Source organism: Rhinopithecus bieti, unplaced genomic scaffold (genome assembly GCF_001698545.2).
Source record: "Rhinopithecus bieti isolate Rb0 unplaced genomic scaffold, ASM169854v2 scaffold_51042, whole genome shotgun sequence".
In the NCBI taxonomy this organism is placed as follows: Eukaryota; Metazoa; Chordata; class Mammalia; order Primates; family Cercopithecidae; genus Rhinopithecus; species Rhinopithecus bieti.
Window position 1 is genome coordinate 123,206 of NW_016820640.1, and position 20,584 is coordinate 143,789.

Genomic DNA, 20,584 nt, shown 5'->3' on the forward strand with positions numbered 1-20,584 from the left:
CTTCCTCTTTCTTTCTTTCTTTCTTTCTTTCTTTCTTTCTTTCTTTCTTTCTTTCTTTCTTTCTTTCTTTCTTTCTTTCTTTCTTTCTTTCTTGAGATTCATGCTGATTTTGGGGGTATCTTTTCACTTTTAAAGATGAGGCAGCATAGACTTCATTTGGAGCCATATATGTACATAGGTGGGCTTTTCAATTAGAGTTGAAATGGATACAACTGGCTGTTAAGGCCACAATATAAATGCTTTTGCTTCAGACTAGCAGTGTAGACTAACTTTTGAAATTAGTGATTCTTTTTCTTTAGAGGACTTTTAAGGTGGATGTATATCAATTAAGGTTGATAAGTTTGATTCTCTTCTGATCCCTAACCACTTGAATTTGAAGTCTACACTAGTAATTTAGTGAATCTGTAAATGTAAGCATCATGATTTTTTAAAAAGTGAATTTATATTTTCATTGTATCGTCTTCCTAAATATTTCAAATATATCATCTTTTGAAGTGCACAAGAATCTTTTGGGATACCCTTTGATATGTGATACTGTTAGTTTTTTCTTTTTCTTTTCCATTTTTGTGTTTTTGGAGACACAGTTTTGTTTTGTCACCCAGGCTGGTATACAGTATCATACAGTGGTATACAGTGTATGACAAATGGCTTACAGTGTCGTACAGTGGTATGACAAATGGCTCACTGCAGCATCAGCCTCCTGGGCTCAAGCCTTCCCCGTGCCTCAGTCTCCTAAGTAGCTGAGACCACAGGCACATGCCACTGTGCCTGGCAAATAATTTTGTTTTATTTTTATAGAGACAGGATCTCCCTATGTTGCCAGGCCTGGTCTTGAACTCCTGGGCTCAAGCTGTCCTCCCTCTTTGGCCTCCCAAAGTGGTAGGATTATAGACATGAGCCACCACACCTGGCCCCAATTGATACTGTCAGTTTTAATCATACCTTTAATTGTTTCAGCTTAAAACTAAAAAGCAGTGAAGACCTCATTTTTTTTTTTTTCTCTTGATGGATGCAGGTAGAATTTTATTTTATAATTGTCAATTTTAGATTGATTTCTAAGGAAGATAGGGATTAACTTCTGAAAAATATTGTGATAGCTAGGAAACCTTCTGATTTTTTGTTAGATACAACCTTTAAGTGAATTAAAGTTATACAAAAGTATGAAAAGTTGTTTTAAGATGTTACAGTAGTTCCTGAGGACAGTTGTAACAAATTGCAACAGACGGAGTGGTTAAAAACAAAAGATTATTCTCCAACAGTTCTAGAGGGCAGAGGTCTAGAATAAAGGTGTTGTCAGGGCCCCACTTCCTCCAGTGGCTCTAGGGGAGAATCCTTCTTTGCTTCCACTGTATTCTGGTGGCTGTTGGTGTTCCTTGGCTTGAGTCAGCATAGCTCCAATCCCTGTCTCCCTCTTCATATGGCTTTCCCTCATGTGTCTGTCTGTCTTCTGGTTTTCTGTTTCTTGTAAGAACACTCACCGTTGGATTTAGTCCCAGCCCTAATCCAGGCTGATCTCATCTCAAGATCCTTACCTTAATTATATTGACAAAGATCATTATTCCAAATAGTGTCACATTTTGAGGGTCTAGGTGGGCATACATCTTTGCGGGCTACTATTCAACCCACCATAGGTATTGTGAATGTTTACAGCTAGATTTTTGTGTTGCGTTTAGTTCTATTTAACTCTACAGCTTTGGAGCAATTTACTTAAGCTTCTCAGACTTTAGTTTCAACACTTTTTTAAGGTTAATAAGTTGGCCTACATGCTCTTTAAGAAACTTCTGGCTGAAAAAATGTGTGATAGTAAGTTTGTTTTATATTTGGGCTATTTTGATAAGGGCAAATTGCTTACTACTGATTCATCTGTCTTTAAGCAGCCTTAGTAGAGTTGATTTATTGCTTTTTCCCTTATGTTCTATTTATTATTTTCTATGTTCCAACTCACGTTATTGAAAGAATTATGGTAGTTGATAACACAACTGCTACAACCTATTCCTGTTTTTCTATGTTGGAAGAGTAAAGATCAAAGGAATGGTGAAAGGTGATAAATGAGCTGGTTCTGAATGATAGTAAAGGTAGATATGGCTTGAAAAGTTGTGTGTGTAAGTTGAATTAAGAAAATGAATTGTGGAAAGAGACTAGTCTTCCTTGTAAGAGAGAAGCCAGTAATAATTCTTTATAAAATAAAGAACTGTTTGATAAGATATTTCTTCATTTTATAAAGATTCATTACAGAGCTCTTCGAGTGGTGAGTAATGATTATTTTTAAAAAATCTCATTTGTAAGTTTGGTTTTTGATGTGTGTATGTGTGTGTTTGTGTGTGTGTGTGTGTGTGTGTGTGTGTGTATTTTAAAGTGAACCCAATCATTGATGATCAGTATAATGCTTGGTTTTTCAAATATATCCTGGTTAAATGATAAAAGTTTCCTGCATTTTGTGTGAAACATTTCACTTGTTACCTTTGTAAGAAGTTAGTGATTGTATATTTCAGTAACTGGCTCTAGGTTTGATGTTATAACATCTAGTATTTTTTTTTTAGTAGGCTCAAATATCAACAGGCTTTTTTCTTTTCACAGCAAGATGTGAGTGAATTTACACACAAATTATTAGATTGGTTAGAAGATGCCTTCCAAATGAAAGCTGAAGAGGAGACGTAAGTTACCATGAAGTTTAGCGGTGGGGTTTTAGGAATTCATTAGATAGCATGTATTTAGTGTCAGTGGAGAAATAAGAAATCAAGACAGACTTATGGGAATCCCAATATTTTCTGTATTGTTGACAAGCTGTTTGGAATTTGCAGGCAGAAATAATGATCTAACCAAAAAAATCTAAAAAGTGGTCCCTGAAAGAGCTAGTCTTACATGCCCAGTTCCTTTTCTTAGATTCAATAATCACTTTTCATGAGAAGGAATGAATTTGCGGTGGAGAAAGATGTCAGGAATGTGAATTGTGACAAAATCCTTTTATGTAGAAGCATGAAGACAGGGATATGAAGTCGTAGTGCATGTGAACAAGTGGCTCTGTTCATCTGTTCACTCAGGGCCCCAAGGTCACCTAGGTGTCTGGGATCTTGCTGGCCGTGAAAATTATACTGTGTCTCCAAGTTTCTGCCCAGAAGTGACACACATCACTTCTGCTCACATTTTGTTGGACAGAGCTATGTGGCCTAACTTCAATATGAGTAGGAATTTCTCACACTAATGAGGATGGTGGCTATGGAAAAAACAACCCCCCAACCCCCACTGCCCCAAGCACATAACAAGGGTTGGCAAGGATGTGGAGAAACTGAAACCTTTGTGCCGTGTTGATGAGGATATAAAATGGTACAGCCGCTGTGGAAAACAGTGTGGGGGTTTCTTAAAAGATTAAAAATATAATCACCATATGATCCAGCAATTCTACTTCTTGGTGTCTATCCAAAAGAATTGAAAGCAGGGTTTCAAAGAGATATTTGTACACCTGTGTTCATAGCAACATTATTCACAATAGCCAAAAGGTGGAAGTATACCAAATGTCCATTGATAGGTGAATGGATAAACAAAATGTTCTGTATATATGTACAGTGGAATATTGTTCATCCTGAAAAGCACAGAAGTTCTGACACATGCTGTAACATGACCCCTTGAAGATACTATGCCCAGTGAAATAAGCCAGTCACAAAAGGACAAATACTATAAATCACTTATGTGAGATATTGAGAGTTATCAAACACGTAACAACAGAAAGTAGAATGGTGGTTGCCAGAGGCTGGGGGGAGGGGGAGATGGGGAGTTGTTTAATGCACATAGAGTTTCAGTTTTGCAAGAGGAAAAGAATTCTGAGATTGGTTACACAACAGTGTGAATCTACTTAACACTACCAAACTGTGCAGTTGAAGGGTTATGTACATTTTATCACAGTTTCAAGAAGTGAGTAGGACAGTGTATCTTACCGTGTACCTGAATGTGAAGGACCAGAATTTTTTTTCAGTAGCACTAAAGACTACTACACTACCTACTGGGGTTCTTGTAAGAATTAAGAGAAGTACTTATCAACATTATTCTAAGGATTAAATGATGACCTATTTATCAAGAGAGATGGTATCCCCTCCCTTTTAAACAATACTTAACAAATCAATTAATATAAACACAAATTAATACAGAAAAATCTGTATACAGCTGTGGATACAATGCATTTCTATATAGTAAGACCAAGATGAACTTTGTCTTTTAGGTCACACAAACCATAAAAGACAGTTTAAAATTATCAATTTGTTTGCTTCAAACAGAAAAGAAAAAAATGAATTTTTATATTAAATAACTTGGAAAATATGTAAACGACTAATTCTACCAGCAGTGTGAAACTTCACAAAAGGATGGAGTAGCTCTTTAGCTACTCTGGGTCAAAAACTGGTACCTTGTTCCCTCCCTGGTGAGGTTGTTGTTTTTGGATTATTTGGACTCTTCCGTGTAAATACAGGAAATAACTTAGCAAAATTTTGTAGAAATCTATTCTGATTAAAAGTGGCTTTTCTTCCTTCCCATGTACAAATAAACATGCACTACACAGAGTATGAGATTGAAATGTATAATGATGATAGAAAGAGCAGGCACTTTGTGCACAGACCGTGTCAATTTCTCTTCCAAGTTCATACAGGTGGTGCTCATTTTAACTCTTACGAGAATCCTGTGAGTGCAGCTATCATCATTATCCTCAGTTGACGGTGAAGAAACGGGAGAATAAATTTAAGTACCTTGCACAAGGTGACACTGTAAATAACAGAGCTCCGTGCAAGTGCATGATAGCCACAGATGTGTTTTTGTCTTGTCATATGCTGTAGTTCTTTTAATATTTTCTCTATAGGTCCAAAAATTGTAATCACATTTATATTTTTTAACACTCTTTAGGGATGAAGAGAAGCCAAAGAACCCCATGGTAGAGTTGTTCTATGGAAGATTCCTAGCTGTGGGAGTACTTGAAGGTATAGTTACACATTTACTTTTTATTACAAGTGAAGAGAGATTATTATTCATTCGTTCATTTGTTTTGATAGTTACTATTATTTTAGTGGACTTTGATATATTCTGTCTAGTAATTTTTGTTGGATTGCTACTGTTATTCGCATATGGCACAGAGTTGAATGAATGAAAAGGAATGTGTAGAGTGCATTATCACATACCAATTGATACTTTATTTTATCCTCATATTTTTTCCAGTGAGAGGGCTTCTGTGATACTGTTACGTTGGAATCAGGAATTAATGGGACAGTTGGGAGAGCCTTTGAAGATAATATTGGAGTTAAATACTGGGCTTGCTATGATGCTCACTTTCTTTTTCACGTTGAAAGCTGAATTTAGCAACTTAGCGTAGTCAGGGTGGTATAGAGTTCTCACTTTTTGAGTGATTTTAAATGTAGATATTAATTTTCAGGAAAAGATTATACTCTATCTTTTGAAAAATCAGTTAAGAGTGATACTACTCCATTTAAGCTAATTACCCGTTTCTTAAAATGTGGCCTAACTAGTTTCTGTTTGGTTTTCCTAACAAGGGAGGAGACTCTCTTTAAATGTAACTTCATGTAATAATATTAGTCCCAAATCATAAACTTGAAAAATTGTTTTTCTCAAATCACCCAATGCATCAACTTTTGAAAGTTACGTTTTTCCAGATCAGCTAAAGTGTAAAATTTGAAAAAATGTTTTTTCTTCACGACCTTAAGTAGTGGATTCCCTGAAGTTTTGTTTGAACATAGGTGGGTTGGGATTCAGAAAAAGGCAGATACGAACTCAGATGTTGACCCTTTAAAAAGTCTTAGTGAAGTGTTCATACATTTCTGTTTGTTTCAAATGGTAACAGCTTATATATAAGTTGTTATATATATACACATATATATGAGTTAATATATATGTTTATATATAGAAGTAGAATATTTTACATAGTACATTTATGTTGGGTCATTCATCTTAATCATTCTGATTTGATTTGAAGTAGAACACTGTATCTGATAACAGCGAGTAGGTCTGATCAGGTCGTGACCAGGGACTGTTTATAATACCCTGCAGGAGCATATCTACCTGTATTATATTGATTCCTAAAATTGATTGTTATTAAAATACTTAATTTGTCGGCTGGGCGTGGTGGCTCACACATGTAATCCCAGCACTTTGGGAGGCCAAGGCGGGCTGATCACAAGGTCAGCAGAGCGAGACCATCTTGGCTAACACGGTGAAACCCCGTCTCTACTAAAAATACAATTTCCTGCCTCTGTGAGTACTTCTAAGAAAAGTTATATTTATAGTCTCTTTTTGCATATAAAGGTAGCAGAAACTTAGGACTTTATTTAGGCCCATTTCTTCTTCCTGTCTCATCCCCTAGGCATCTCATTCACTGCCTTAATTTCCTGCTGTCAATAAGCCAGCAGTCCTATCTTTATTCCAGAATATTAATCTTAGTTATAGACTCATATTCAACTCTCTTCTCAAATTGAAATCTCATGGGTCATAATGAACCAATGATTTCCACTGCTACCTCAAAACTAAAGAAAAAAAAATCCTCGGCCTGGCGCGGTGACTCAAGCCTGTAATCCCAGCAGTTTGGGAGGCCGAGACGGGCGGATCACGAGGTCAGGAGATCGAGACCATCCTGGCTAACACTGTGAAACCCCGTCTCTACTAAAAAATACAAAAAAAAGTAGCCGGGCGAGGTGGCGGGCGCCTGTAGTCCCAGCTACTTGGGAGGCTGAGGCAGGAGAATGGCGTGAACCCGGGAGGCGGAGCTTGCAGTGAGCTGAGATCCGGCCACTGCACTCCAGCCCGGGCGACAGAGTGAGACTCCGTCTCAAAAAAAAAAAAAAGAAAAAGAAATCCTCTGTTCTTACTTAAGTGGTGCCATTTTCAGTCCATAATCTGCCAGGCATGGCAGATTACAGGCATGGTTAATGCCTGTAATCCCAGCACTTTGGGAGGCTGAGGCAGATGGATCACTTGAGGTCAGGAGTTCGAGACCAGCCTGGCCAACATGGTGAAATCCATCTCTACTGAAAATGCAAAAATTAGTCGGGTGTGGTGGTGGGTGCCTATAATCCCAGCTACTAGAGACGCTGAGGCAGAGGAATTGCTGGAACTCAGGAGGCAGAGTTTGCAATGAGCAGAGATCATACCACTGAGCTCCAGACTGGGCGACAGAGTGAGGCTCTGTCTCGAAAAATAAAATAAATAGTCATCATCATCATCATCTAGTTGTTCAAAAAATAAAATAAATAGTAATCATCATCATCATCTAGTTGTTCATGCCAGAATTCTGTCATTCTTGATATTTTCCTTCTTATCTGTCTCTTATCCTTCTTACAAACCCCTCAGTCATGTCCTGTTGGTGCTCCTCCTTGTATATATGTATAAATGTATATATTATCTCTTGTGTATTTTTACTTTTAACAATCTTAATCCATGCTACCTTTATTTCTGGATGGATTCTGCAATAGTCTTTTAACAGATGACCACTTAATTCACACAGGGACTTTAAAGGTGTTTCAGTTTTCATGCTGCTGATAAAGACATACCTGAGACCAGGCAATTTACCAAAGAAAGAGGTTTAATGGACTCACAGTTTCACGTGGCTGGGGAGGCCTAACAATCATGGCAGAAGGTGAAGGTGCATGTCTCACTTGGTGGCAGACAAGAGAAGAGAACAAGAGCCAAGCCAAAGGGGAAAACACTTATAAAACCATCAGATCTCATGAGGTTTTCTCACTACCACGAGAACTGTATGGAGGAAACTGCCCCCATGATTCAGTTATCTCCTGCTGAATCCCTCCCACAATACGGGAGAATTATGGGAGCTACAATTTAAGATGAGATTTGAGTGGGGACACAGCCAAACCATATGCAGAATGTGGTGTGGAAAAAAAAATTCTTAATAGGAGCACAAGACCTTGTAGATTATAACTCCCTGCCTGACTTTTCATTGTGATCTCTCCCTTGATTCCCCAAGCTACAGTAATCTTCTGTTAGTTCCTAAACATATCAGCTTCCTTACTGCCTTAAAGTCTTCATCATGCTGTTCCATGGCCAAGAATACGCTATAATCCCCCAGTACTCTGGCATGACTAACTCCCACTCATTATTCAAGTCTGAGCTTAAATGTCCTTTGCCATGAAAGTCTTCCCTACTCTCCCCACCACCCCAAGACTAAGCTCCCATTTTATACCTCTCACAGCACTGTGTCTCATCACAACTTTCTTTTTATAACAGTTGTAATAATAATTATTTGTTTATAAATATACTTGAAGTTAATGGATATAATGTTTTTCAAATGAGGCTGAGAATTTTCTCAGCTCAGGGACCATATCTCTCTTGTTCACTGCTGTATATATTCCCAGTGTTCAGTATGATATCTTGCCCTTAGAAAATGCTTCTTGTGAGAAAAAATATACATACATATGTGTGTATTTAATTAAATATATATGGATGTGTAATATCTGTGGCTGGGTATAAATGTACATTTGCACATGTGTATAAACCAACAGGAAAATTATACTAACACTTCTCAGGAATGAAATCAGTGTTACAATTTTCAGGTTCAGCTGAGAATCCTTATGCACTCTTAATTTTAGTAGCCGGAAGGCCATATTGAGGATTATTTTCTCCCTTCTTATAGGTAAAAAATTTGAAAACACTGAAATGTTTGGTCAGTACCCACTTCAGGTCAATGGATTCAAAGATCTGCATGAGTGCCTAGAAGCTGCGATGATTGAAGGAGAAATTGAGTCTTTACATTCAGAGAATTCAGGAAAATCAGGCCAAGAGGTGAGTTTAACGTTTTCATTGTCCACTTTCTTCCCTAGGTCTTTCTTACAATGCCATAAAGCACAATGTAAGGTTCTAATTATAGAGCTACCTAATAATTGAGAGAGAATACTCAGAGAGTATATTTGGATTTAATTGGTAATTTAGACATTCAGGAAACCTGCCCAGGAAATATGGCCTATAATCTATGTTAAATTCTCACTTAAATAATTTATCTCAGAATTTTCAGTTAGAGTCTTTCTAGGACATTTTCAGTCTTTTAGACCTTTCAATCAAGGTACCAGCCATTAGCAGCATGCTAGTTCTTGGATATATTTAAAGAAGAAGAAAAATCCCAGGCCGGGTGCGGTGGCTCAAGCCTGTAATCCCAGCACTTTGGGAGGCCGAGACGGGCGGATCACGAGGTCAGGAGATCGAGACCATCCTGGCTACACGGTGAAACCCCGTCTCTACTAAAAATACAAAAAATTAGCTGGGCGAGGTGGCGGGCGCCTGTGGTCCCAGCTACTTGGGAGGCTGAGGCAGGAGAATGGTGTGAACCCGGGAGGCGGAGGTTGCAGTGAGCTGAGATCCGGCCACTGCACTCCAGCCTGGGCGACAGAGCAAGACTCCGTCTCAAAAAAAAAAAAAAGAAGAAGAAGAAAAAATCCTGATACTACAGTGGATTTTAAAACAGATATATGCTACTTATATCAACTGTTACTGGAATTTGTCCACAACGCCCAGATTCCTTTTCTTGTAAAATTGCTATGTGATTGCATAAGGTCAGATGGAAGAGCTTCCCTTCTCAAGGAAGAAATAATTTTTATAAAATATTGTTAACTTATATGTCTACCTCAACTAGTTTCTTTCTCCACCCATCTCTGTTTCTTTATCCATCTCTGTAGCTGCATCTGTGTAGGCATTCATCCGTGCATTCATCTGTCAGGGAGTTTTGGCACTGTAATAGTAAGCGAAGGACATACCATGTGCTTCTCCAATCAGTCATTGTTAAGCAATTGCTGATAGTTGTCTACCTGTTAAGCTCCATGAATGTGGGCAGGGGCTTTATCTGTGTCATTCATTACTATATCCCTAGTGGTAGTATGGTGGCTGCATACATAATATTTATTGAATGAATGAATGAAATGTTTTGGTACTTATCAAACAAGTTTCTGAGGTCTTTATACTGAATAGGTGCTTAATAAATATTAAGTGATACGATGTCTCTGTGTTTAGCTAAAGGAGACTTTGTTCTTGTGTTTTTGAGAATAAATTGCTTTTATCTAAATTTTAATTTTTTTTTTCTTAAAGATGCAGTTAACCCTTTCCTGTTTCAGATGCATACTCATTTTTTCCTCTTTCCCGCACATACATAAACAAACAAAAATATGCTTTTCCTGTTAAGAGGAAGAGACGTATTTGAAATAGCCTTCCTCTCTACATCATAGATCATCTATTTCAGTGATTCTCAGTAGAGAATAGCCAGACTTCAAAGTTATCAAAGCAGAGTGTAGCATAGGGATGTGGTATATGGGCACAAGAGCTGCACAACTAATTCTGATATAAACCTCTAAATAAGAATGTTTAAATTCAGCTTATTTTATTGATTGGGAAACAGATCTCTAAAGACTGGGACTTTAGCAATATCCCACAGTGAAATAAGAAAGCAAACTCTTAAAATCCAATCTATTTGCTGTTAAATAAAAGGATGACTGGAGTAGTGGGGCAGGGATGGTACTTTTTTTATATTGTCAGAGTAGCTGAAATACACTATGGTTTATTGGTAATCTTTCTCACATATTCCCAGCCTTTAAAAATTTTTTATTCTACACATAATCAAAATTTTATGGTTTATTTAAAGTATCTTATATTTGTCCTCCATCTTTTTATATTAGTTTCATACTCTGAATGCCCCTATGTTGCAATGTAAATGTTCTGCCTAGGTTTTTTCTTCCAGCCTAGGGAGTATAATGATTTGTGATGTTCTGTATATTTAGCAGTTTCTGATCTCCACTACTGTGGCAAATTTGATTGCCCGTGATTCCCGTTACCATTTTTCTAGATTTGCTGGAGACTATAGTTTCAATAATAGTTCAACTTGGTTTAAGAGACTATCACTGACTAAAGTATAATATCAGTTTTTAAAAAATAACATTTAAATTATAGTTTTATTATATCCTTTAGAAAAACTATTCTTGAATCTCTAAAAGCCAGTAAGCAATATTATAGGCTATTTCTAAATTGGCATAATCCCTGATAACAATAGCTTTTTCCTCAATCTATTATTTACTAAAAATTGTCAATTTTATTTTGACCCAGAAAACATCTCATTTGCTGAAATAGCTGTGGCCAGCTAATATAGGAAGACCTCCAGTCTTCCCAGTTAAGACATCTAGTTGGCTATAACAGTTTAAATTTTGAGGGAATGATATACTAAGAGACAACTGAGTAAGTTAAACATGATTATATCCAAAATAACTACTTAAATATTTTTTTAAATGATACATTTTAACATTTAAATGGTTTGCAATTTGTAGATGAGTCAGACTTTCCAGGAAACATGGAGATATTTTTTGATTGCCTATTGGAGGAAAAAAATTTCAGATAGTGAATACTTCACTTGTAGTATGAGTATTCGCTACTACCAGTGTGTGTTGCATGTTCTTTTAGACTGTTGCTATGCACATTATAAGTATTTGCATCTGTCCATACTGCCCCGAGAGTTGCGTTTTTCACTCAGCAGTGTATCATGAGCATGCTTCTAAGTTAGTGTACAGCTTTACGTCAGTGTTTTTAAAATCTGCGTAGTGTTACAGTCTGTATTTATAAAATTAAATTGATTTAATTCTCTTGTAAGGCAGTAACTAAGAAAAAGAATTATTTTGAAGAATGTCTTTCTGTAAATACCCTTGAGCACTTAGGAATAAAGTATAGTTAGAAGGGGGATCTTTGGGGCACAGGGCATACTCATTTAAATGTGTTGGTACTGCCAAATTTCCCTTCGCAAAGTTGTACCAAGTTGTAATAAAGTGCTAGAAGGAGCTTTTACAAAGCTTTAAAAACAAAATTAGCGAAACAGTCGATCGACATGTACCATATTAGACATTATGTAGAGGTTATGTATATTTAAACCTTATCTTTTAAAATAAAAGGACAAATGAGTGAAGGCAATTAAATGACTGGAGCTAATTTTTTAACTGGAATAAAAAGTTTTTGTTTCTTGTGCACAGTTGACATCCTGGCTTTGTTTGGTCTTCCGTAGGGAATTTGAAATGATAGGTGTGTTTCTTCTGTTTTTGTTTTTTTTTTCCTCCACATTTGTGTAATCCTCTCATAAAAGCAAGGTATCTTATACACTTTAATGGAAAAAACAGGTATTTAAACTCATAAAATGACATACTCTTTAGGAACTATTTTTGTTAACGGTGAGATTTCTAGAATTGTGATGAATTTAGAAGCACTTGTGCTGACAATACTGATTATGTAAGTTCTTTATTCACTAACTGCAGAAATCTGTTCCTCCTGTAGTTTATCTAGTAAAATAATATGTTTAGAGATATGGAGAATGACCTCTGTCTCACAAGCATGGCATACTAGTTAGGTTATAGAGAAGTAGATACAGTTTTTTGTTGAATGGAAATAGTATTTTTTTGAAAGAAAAATTTCTCATGTTTTGTATTATTTAAAATTCAAATTATGTACTGCTATACTACAATCCAAATATTGCAGAGCTAGACATACCATTAATATTTTAAAACATGAATTTACAGAATGTCTGGTTATCTCATCTTGTCCCCATCAGCTTTAGAATGAGAAAGTGAAATCCTTCCACTCTTGTAGTAGGAAAAACCTGCCATCGCTGATAGAGGAAAATGCATTCATAGCAGAGACATATTACATAACATTTTTGAACATCCTTTTGTAAGGTATGGAAGCTATTTATATTTCCTGGACTTTTCATGGTCTACAGAAAAGTATACCCCAATTTGGGTCATTTCATTTCTTGTGGCCATTGTAGATTTCCATGAATTAAAATATGTAACTAATTTTAATGGTGACATTTAAATATTTAAAGTATTGCAATAAAATATGAAAGTGGTAGTTCTTGAAATCTACTTTCTTGTTTGAGTATCATAAAATGGAACAGAGAATATTATCCTAAAGAATCAAAAGTGTTCTTTGTGATATGTCTGGGGTAATGTTTTAATTCTTAATAATAATTTTATATGTGGATTAGAACTAACTCAAAAATTCTTGCCAGTTCCATGTGAGATCAAAATGAGTAAGCAAACGTTGCTCATCAAATTTTAAAACTTGAGATGATTCTGATATTTTTCATAACTTTATTTAATCCATTTCAGGTATTATCTATATAAAACAAATTCCTTAAACCTTAGCTTTCAGTGAAAGATAACCATCCAGCTCAGGAAATCTCAATTCAAGTAATTATTATCATTTTGAAAGAGAAATCGTATTGAATACCATTTGCTTTTATTTGCTTTAGAGAAAAGTAGCAACTTTCCAGATTCTTGTCAAATTCAGTTTGCCAGGTGTGTGCCAATCATGCTTTATTTGGATGTTCAAATTTATATTTAGTATATTCTTAACTTATTGACAGATGTGTGGTGGCATTTTGTGACACTTGAAATTATCACAATAGAGTATGCAGCAGTTTCGCATATTGCACAGTTTATAATAAGCACTTCAGAAATATTTATTTTATACTTCTGTTATTTGTTGATTTACCAGTTTGTTACCTTTTCTTTCTCTTCAAATACATATGCTTATGTATAACTTAAGGTTGTATATGAAAATAATTTTCTTTTAAAAATGTTGAATTTCATGCTTAATTGAACAGTTACTAAAGCATGTATGGGGATTGGGGCTGGGGTTAGGGGAAGGAAATTATAGCTATACTCACATAATTTGGCTCATAGCAATGAGACATTCAATTCTTTAAGCACTAGTTATTTTAAAAGATTTTAAATAAATTACTCTTTAAGTACTAACTTTTGTTAGTGATACGTCTTTTCATAAATTAGTATAAAATCCAGCAGAGGAGCTAAAGTTAAAACAGGAAAACACCATTTTTTCATTTTTAGTATCAGAATTGTGATGATTTATGATATAAATTTTTTTTTGAGTACTCCCTCTTACAAGTACTTTGTCACAGGATTTTGATGCTGTGGTTAAGTATAAATACCATTCAACAACATATTGAAGAAGACAGAAGACTTGAGCTACTAAGTCATGGTTTTAACCAGTGTCTTTTTCTTTGAGCTAGAAATTCTAATGTAAAGAATTATTTTCAAAGGATAGTTGTGAGATTTCTTTTTTTCCTCATCATGTATTATATCCACTCTTGGAGTTTTCAAGAGGTGTGGAAAACTTTTAGAAAGAGGTTGAGTTTTAATTAAATTGTGTACCCAGTTACTTGTCAGGTCAGCATTGTGGTGATACATATAAAAATGTCAGTGCCCACATCCTATGCCTCAGATTGCAATGAAGAAAGCAAAGGTGGTATTAAAGTTTTTGTTATTGTTTTATTTCCTTTCAGCATTGGTTTACTGAATTACCACCTGTGTTAACATTTGAATTGTCAAGATTTGAATTTAATCAGGCATTGGGAAGACCAGAAAAAATTCACAACAAATTAGAATTTCCCCAAGTTTTATATTTGGACAGGTATGGTTTGATATACTGCATGACTTAGTTTGAAACAGTTTAGTAAGTGAGAAAATGTTGTATAGAGGAAAATTCTAATTTTCTTAGAATTAATTTTTACTTTTGCATAATATACCTAATACCATTTATCAAGGTAAATGTCACTTTGTATTAGAAAAGTATAGTTGTTGGGAATAATGTTATAAGGAAATTTAAAGATGATTAATTTTGTAGTCTTAAAATTCAGAATTGAGAAAAATACCATTTTGTATTATCTACATTATATCTTATACAATTTTGAATGAATTGATGCTTCGTGGTGATGTCTGTACTTAATATTGTATCATCTATCTTCCTGTCTTTCTTTCTTTTGTTTTTTTCTGTTTGTCTGTTTGTCTGTCTTTCTGCTTGTCTGTCTTTCTGTCTTTCCTTTTTTTTTTTTTCCTTTTTTTTTTTGAGATGGAGTCTTGCTCTGTCACCCAGGCTGGAGTGCAGTGATGCGATCTGGGCTCACTGCAACCATCATCTCCTGGGTTCAAGTGATTCTCCTGTCTCAGCCTCCCGAGTAGCTGGGATTACAGTCACCTGCCATCATGCCTAGCTAATTTTTGTATTTTAGTAGAGACGAGGTTTCACCATGTTGGCCAGGCTGGTGTTGAACTCCTGACCTCAGGTGATCCTCCTGCGTTGGCCTCCCAAAGTGCTAGGCCGGGCATACTGGCATCTGGCCGTATTGCATCTACTTTCATGATATTCAGAAATGCTAATGGTTGCCTTTTTCTGATAGATACATGCACAGAAACAGAGAAATAACGAGAATTAAGAGGGAAGAGATCAAGAGACTGAAAGATTACCTCACAGTATTACAACAAAGGCTTGAAAGGTATTTTAACTTTTATGAAATTAGGAGATAATTATCAGAAACCATGCATTTGGTGACTAGATTATTCATATCAAATTTGCTTTGAATGATTTATAATTTTAGGAGTAGTTAATATTGTGTGAATAGTTTTGAGTTTTGCTTGAAACTAAAAATCTGTAGTTGACTTTAATTATTCTATTGTTTAGAATTAAATAGCTCATTGTCACTGGTAAGGTTCCTACTGCTGAAAATCGATATAAAGTTAAATGAATATAGTTTTGACCTTTCTTTTTGCATGAAACTAACGATTACTCTGGAGATTTTCATTAAAATGAATGGTACCTGAGTTTTTCTCCTTAAAACAGGATACAAACTCAGCTGCCTACCAGGTCTTCTCAGCAGCTTCATAAAGGAGGAAATTGTGTCAGGTATAAAATGGTATGTGCCGAAAGTCTAGAGAGCAATCTGTGTGTACAGGGAACGAATGCCATTCCAATACCAATCAATGGTGCCATGTATGAGTATGGCCTCACTGTTGCATATTGATTTGGATCATTTCTAAAAGAAGTCAGAATCTAGACTGAGAAATGTTCTACAGGCAAGACAGAAATCTAAAGGCTGAAATGTCACTTAAGTCGTTTCAGTTTGCAAAGCCTGATCTACTCTGTATTCCTGTATTTTAGGAATTTTCAAATTAGTAGTCTAAAACTTCTTATATCAAATAATATATCGTATTTTAGTGATTTTTATTCTTAAAATGTGTGAATAATCATATTGAAAAATGATTAGTGGTAAAAGATAGGAGGATAGTACTTGTCACTGTCTTGATCATGAGACCAGATGCCAGATCTAAAACTAAAAACAGTCTCAGGAGATGTCAGTTTTCATCTTACTATTGAGTTACAATTTAGAACAGCATTTACAAATTATAACAGTATATGCTCACATTCAGTCCCAATCAGCCTTGGTTTCCTGTCTTTGGAGAACATTTAATATGTTTTTCTTAAATGTATATTCAGTTTTACCATCTTCATTTTAAAGCTAATGAATGTTATTGCTGAGGAAATTTTATTGAAGTATCGTATCATGTTTTATAATAATAAAAACCCAGATATGCTGTATATAGAAATAAAAACATTGTACATTTTATGATTAACAGATACTTAAGCTATATTATTTAAATATAAAAAAAATCTTTTATATTTAAAGATTAAAGCTATATACAGATATGCTGTATATAGAAATAAAAACATTGTACATTTTATGATTAACAGATACTTAAGCTATGGTTCGGGTCCCAAACGATTCCCCTTGGTAGATGTTCTTCAGTATGCATTGGAATTTGCCTCAAGTAAACCTGTTTGCACTTCTCCTGTTGATGATATTGATGCTAGTTCCCCACCTAGTGGTTCCATACCATCACAGACATTACCAAGGTAAAAAGTAATCTCGATGCAAGAGACAGTTGTTACCTTTATTACATAATAATGTAACTGCTACCTCTAAAGATGGTTTTTATGAAATGTATGCTTTGATTTACTTTAGTGAACTCTTAAGAGTAGATTCACTTAGAAGATTGTATGTCCTCTGGGAGTTTTTTTGTTGTTGTTATTTCAGTGGATTTTATGGTTATGGATTAAAATTTTAATCACATTTTTTTCAGTTCAGAATTATACTTTAGCATATTTTGGTATGTACATATATAAGATTCAGCATGTTATGATCCGTAAAAATAGCACTGTCAAATTAGAATTTGTTTCTGTAATGTAAGCTGATAAGCCAGGGAAAATAATATCATCATGCATAAAATTTTGTTGTTTTTTAAAATAAATATGATTAAGCCGTTTTACTCTAAAGCTGCAACTTCATCTTATAATAATTTACTTCTTATGTATTAAAAATCTCATTTGGATATTAGATCAATCCACAGATTTCTTTGTTAAGATTTTTTCTTTTAGTTTATAAGCCAATTTAATACTGTGGGTTTGGCACTATCTTAGTTGAGAGCTTCAGCTTGAAAGGTTAATAACAAATACTGTATGCTTTAATACAGCACAACAGAACAACAGGGAGCCCCATCTTCAGAACTGCCAAGCACGTCACCTTCATCAGTTGCTGCCGTTTCATCGAGATCAGTGATACACAAACCATTTACTCAGTCCCGGATACCTCCAGATTTGCCCATGCATCCGGCACCAAGGCACATAACGGAGGAAGAACTTTCTGTGCTGGAAAGTTGTTTACATCGCTGGAGGACAGAAATAGAAAATGACACCAGAGGTAAGAAGTGTCTCATAGCATGGTTACTGTCACCTCAGATGGATATGTATAATGTTAATATTGAGAAGGGAAATCACGTCTGGGTTTTATATTTAAAGATTATAGTCATTTTTCTTTTCCAGAAAGGGTTTTATGTAAGATAAACTGGTCTGGCTCCCCATTTTTATAATCTCAGTATCAGGTTCACAAGGACCAAAAGATTTTCCCTGGATTGCTTAGCTGATTAATGACACAGCAGATGGCCTGATTTTCTAGTTTACTGCTCTAAATTTATATCAAACTGGTATTCACAGTTATTCCATTGGAGAAATGTCATACAACATCAATGTTTGTACATATCAATTGGGTACTAAATCTAAGTTTTCACAGGGAGTTCCAGTGATAAAAAAATTTTCTTTAGGCTTAACAATTAGAAATGTGAATTTTAATTTTTAGTAGCTCTAACAGATTTCTAAATATCTGTGATCCCATTAGAGTCTGTAACAGAGCAGCAAAACAAGAAAAATAAGGACAGTGCTCTGTGTGGGGTATATGCGCTTGTGTGCGTGTGTGTGTGTGTGTGTGTGTGTGTGTGTGTGTGTGTGTCAAGTTGCCATCTGTCCTTTCTTGGAAGGAACTCTCTTTTATTTTGTATTCTGTTTTTTCTTTTTTTAAGAATAAGTTATTCTGAACTTTTCTCTTTCCTGCTTTGCTATTGTTAAAGTGTACTTTAAAAAAATGGATTATGGTAGATATTATTACACTTTTTTCTTTAAATGTGAAAATATAATTCCCTGTTTTTCCCCAATTTTATGCTACTTTATTGGTTTATGAAAAAAATGAACTATTTATGTGACATGGTTGGAATTATATTGAACAATATTGATTGTTGGATATTATATGACCATCTTAACTCTTTATAGACAATATTTGAAAAAGAACGGCCCTAATTTAGTAAGAAATACGTAAGGTATGATGGTGACTAATAGCATTAGTTAGCTGTCAAGATTTTCCTTAGTATTTTCAAATAAGAGGGAATTTTGAAAATATTTGAACGTATTAACAAACATGTTGATTAAGCACTGTATTAGGTGTTGGGTAATTTTCTACTCCTCGTGGCAGATTGTTTCTAAAAGATTACATTCAGAGGCGTGGAAGCTAGGAAGCTTTTGACACCTAGGTCATGGCATTCAGGGAGGGAAGAAGTGAATGTACTTAAAATACTCTTTGGAGACAACTGACAGATGTGGGTCGTTGGCTAGAGGTGAGAGAGGGAGGAATCAAATGATTCTCTTAGTTCATAATGGTATGAATAACCAAATAGAATGTATTTTGGAAAAAAGGTAAACCAGTGGGCAAAGAGGTTCCCCACTCAGGGGAGGAAAGAGAAATATGATGAGTTCTCTTTTGTCTGTTTTAAGTTTGAAGAGATTTTTTGAGACGCAGTCTCCCTCTGTCACCAGGCTGGAGTGCAGTGGCACGAACTTGGCTCACTGCAGCCTCTGCCTCCTAGGTTCAAGCGATTCTCCTGCCTCAGCCTCCCGAATAGCTAGGACTACAGTCGTGTGCCACCCACCCAACTGATTTTTGTATTTTTAGTAGAGATAGGGTTTTACCGTGTTGGCCAGGGTGGTCTTGATCTCTTGACCTTGTGATTCTCCCACCTCAGCCTCTCAAAGTGCTGGGATTACAGGCGTGAGCCACCATGCCCAGCTGATAAAGTTTTTATATGTAATACTATGGATCAGGAAAGAAGGTTTTCCTCAGGATATTTTTTTTTTTTTCATCCCTATTGATGTTAGCAGTTAGCAATATTTTATAAACTATTGTGTAATATTCCAAGACACAGGTATGATATAATTAATTTAATTCCCATATTGATATTCACTAAATAGTACTGGTCTTCGATATACATATTTATACACTTACGTAAGTAGGATATATTCTTTTTTAAAAACTTTTATGTTCAGGGGTACATGTGCAGGTTTGTTATAAAGGTAAATTACACATCTTGGAGGTTTGGTGTAAGATTATTTCATCACACAGGTAATAAGCATAGTACCTAACAGGTAGTTTTCCATCTTCACCCTCCTCCCACCTTCCACCCTAATGTAAGCCCCAAGGTCTATTGTTTCCTTATGTCCACCATTTCTGGTTCAGAGTGTGTATATTTTCAATTTCGACAACAGTTTTAAAATTGTCCCTCCAAAACATTAAACCAGTTTGCCTTCCCACTGTGTGAGAGAGCCTGTCTCCCAGTATCCTCCCTAGCCCTGGACACTTTTTAGTAGTTTTTTATAGTTAAGAAAATGGTATTTTAGTGTTTTGATTTGCATTCCCTTAACTTTGAGTGAAGTTGGACATTTATATTTTTATGTAATTTTTTTTTTTTTTTTGAGACGGAGTCTTGCTCTGTCGCCCGGGCTGGAGTGCAGTGGCCAGATCTCAGCTCACTGCAAGCTCCGCCTCCCGGGTTCACGCCATTCTCCTGCCTCAGCCTCCCGAGTAGCTGGGACTACAGGTGCCCACTACCTTGCCCAGCTAGTTTTTTGTATTTTAGTAGAGACGGGGTTTCACCGTGTTAGCCAGGATGGTCTCGATCTCCTGACCTCGTGATCCGCCCGTCTCGGCCTCCCAAAGTGCTGGGATTACAGGCTTGAGCCACCGCGCCCGGCCTTTTCTGTAAATTTCTTGTTTGTGACATTTGCCCATTTTAAAAATATTGAGCCGTTTGTCTTTTTCTTATTGCTTAATAGAAAGTTTAATGTATTGTGGATATTAACCCTTTGCCTATAATATCATATCTGCTGCAGATATTATTTTCCCAATTTTTCATTTGATTTTCTTTATGTTGGTTTTGTTTTGTTTTTATAATGTAGAATTTTTAGGCAGGGAGGATCTTACCTTTTCCTATGAGGTTACTGGTTTTCTGACAGACTTAGACAGGTCTTTCCCCACTCTAAAGTTAGCTTATTTTTTTAAATAGTTTTTCAAGGTTTTTTCCTGATTGGTTCAACAGCTTCACAATATGAT

The 20,584-nt window shown here is 35.6% G+C and overlaps 1 protein-coding gene across 1 annotated transcript in view; it reads left to right on the plus strand.

Moving 5' to 3' along the window:
* Nucleotides 1-20,584, plus strand: part of USP25 (ubiquitin specific peptidase 25) — a 148,667-nt gene that overhangs the window by 80,005 nt on the left and 48,078 nt on the right. The window contains exons 8-14 of the mRNA XM_017859822.1: nt 2,578-2,654; nt 4,888-4,961; nt 8,636-8,784; nt 14,324-14,451; nt 15,218-15,313; nt 16,567-16,728; nt 17,346-17,572. Of these exons, the coding sequence (XP_017715311.1) occupies nt 2,578-2,654; nt 4,888-4,961; nt 8,636-8,784; nt 14,324-14,451; nt 15,218-15,313; nt 16,567-16,728; nt 17,346-17,572 (913 nt within the window). The remainder of the gene's footprint in view (nt 1-2,577; nt 2,655-4,887; nt 4,962-8,635; nt 8,785-14,323; nt 14,452-15,217; nt 15,314-16,566; nt 16,729-17,345; nt 17,573-20,584) is intronic.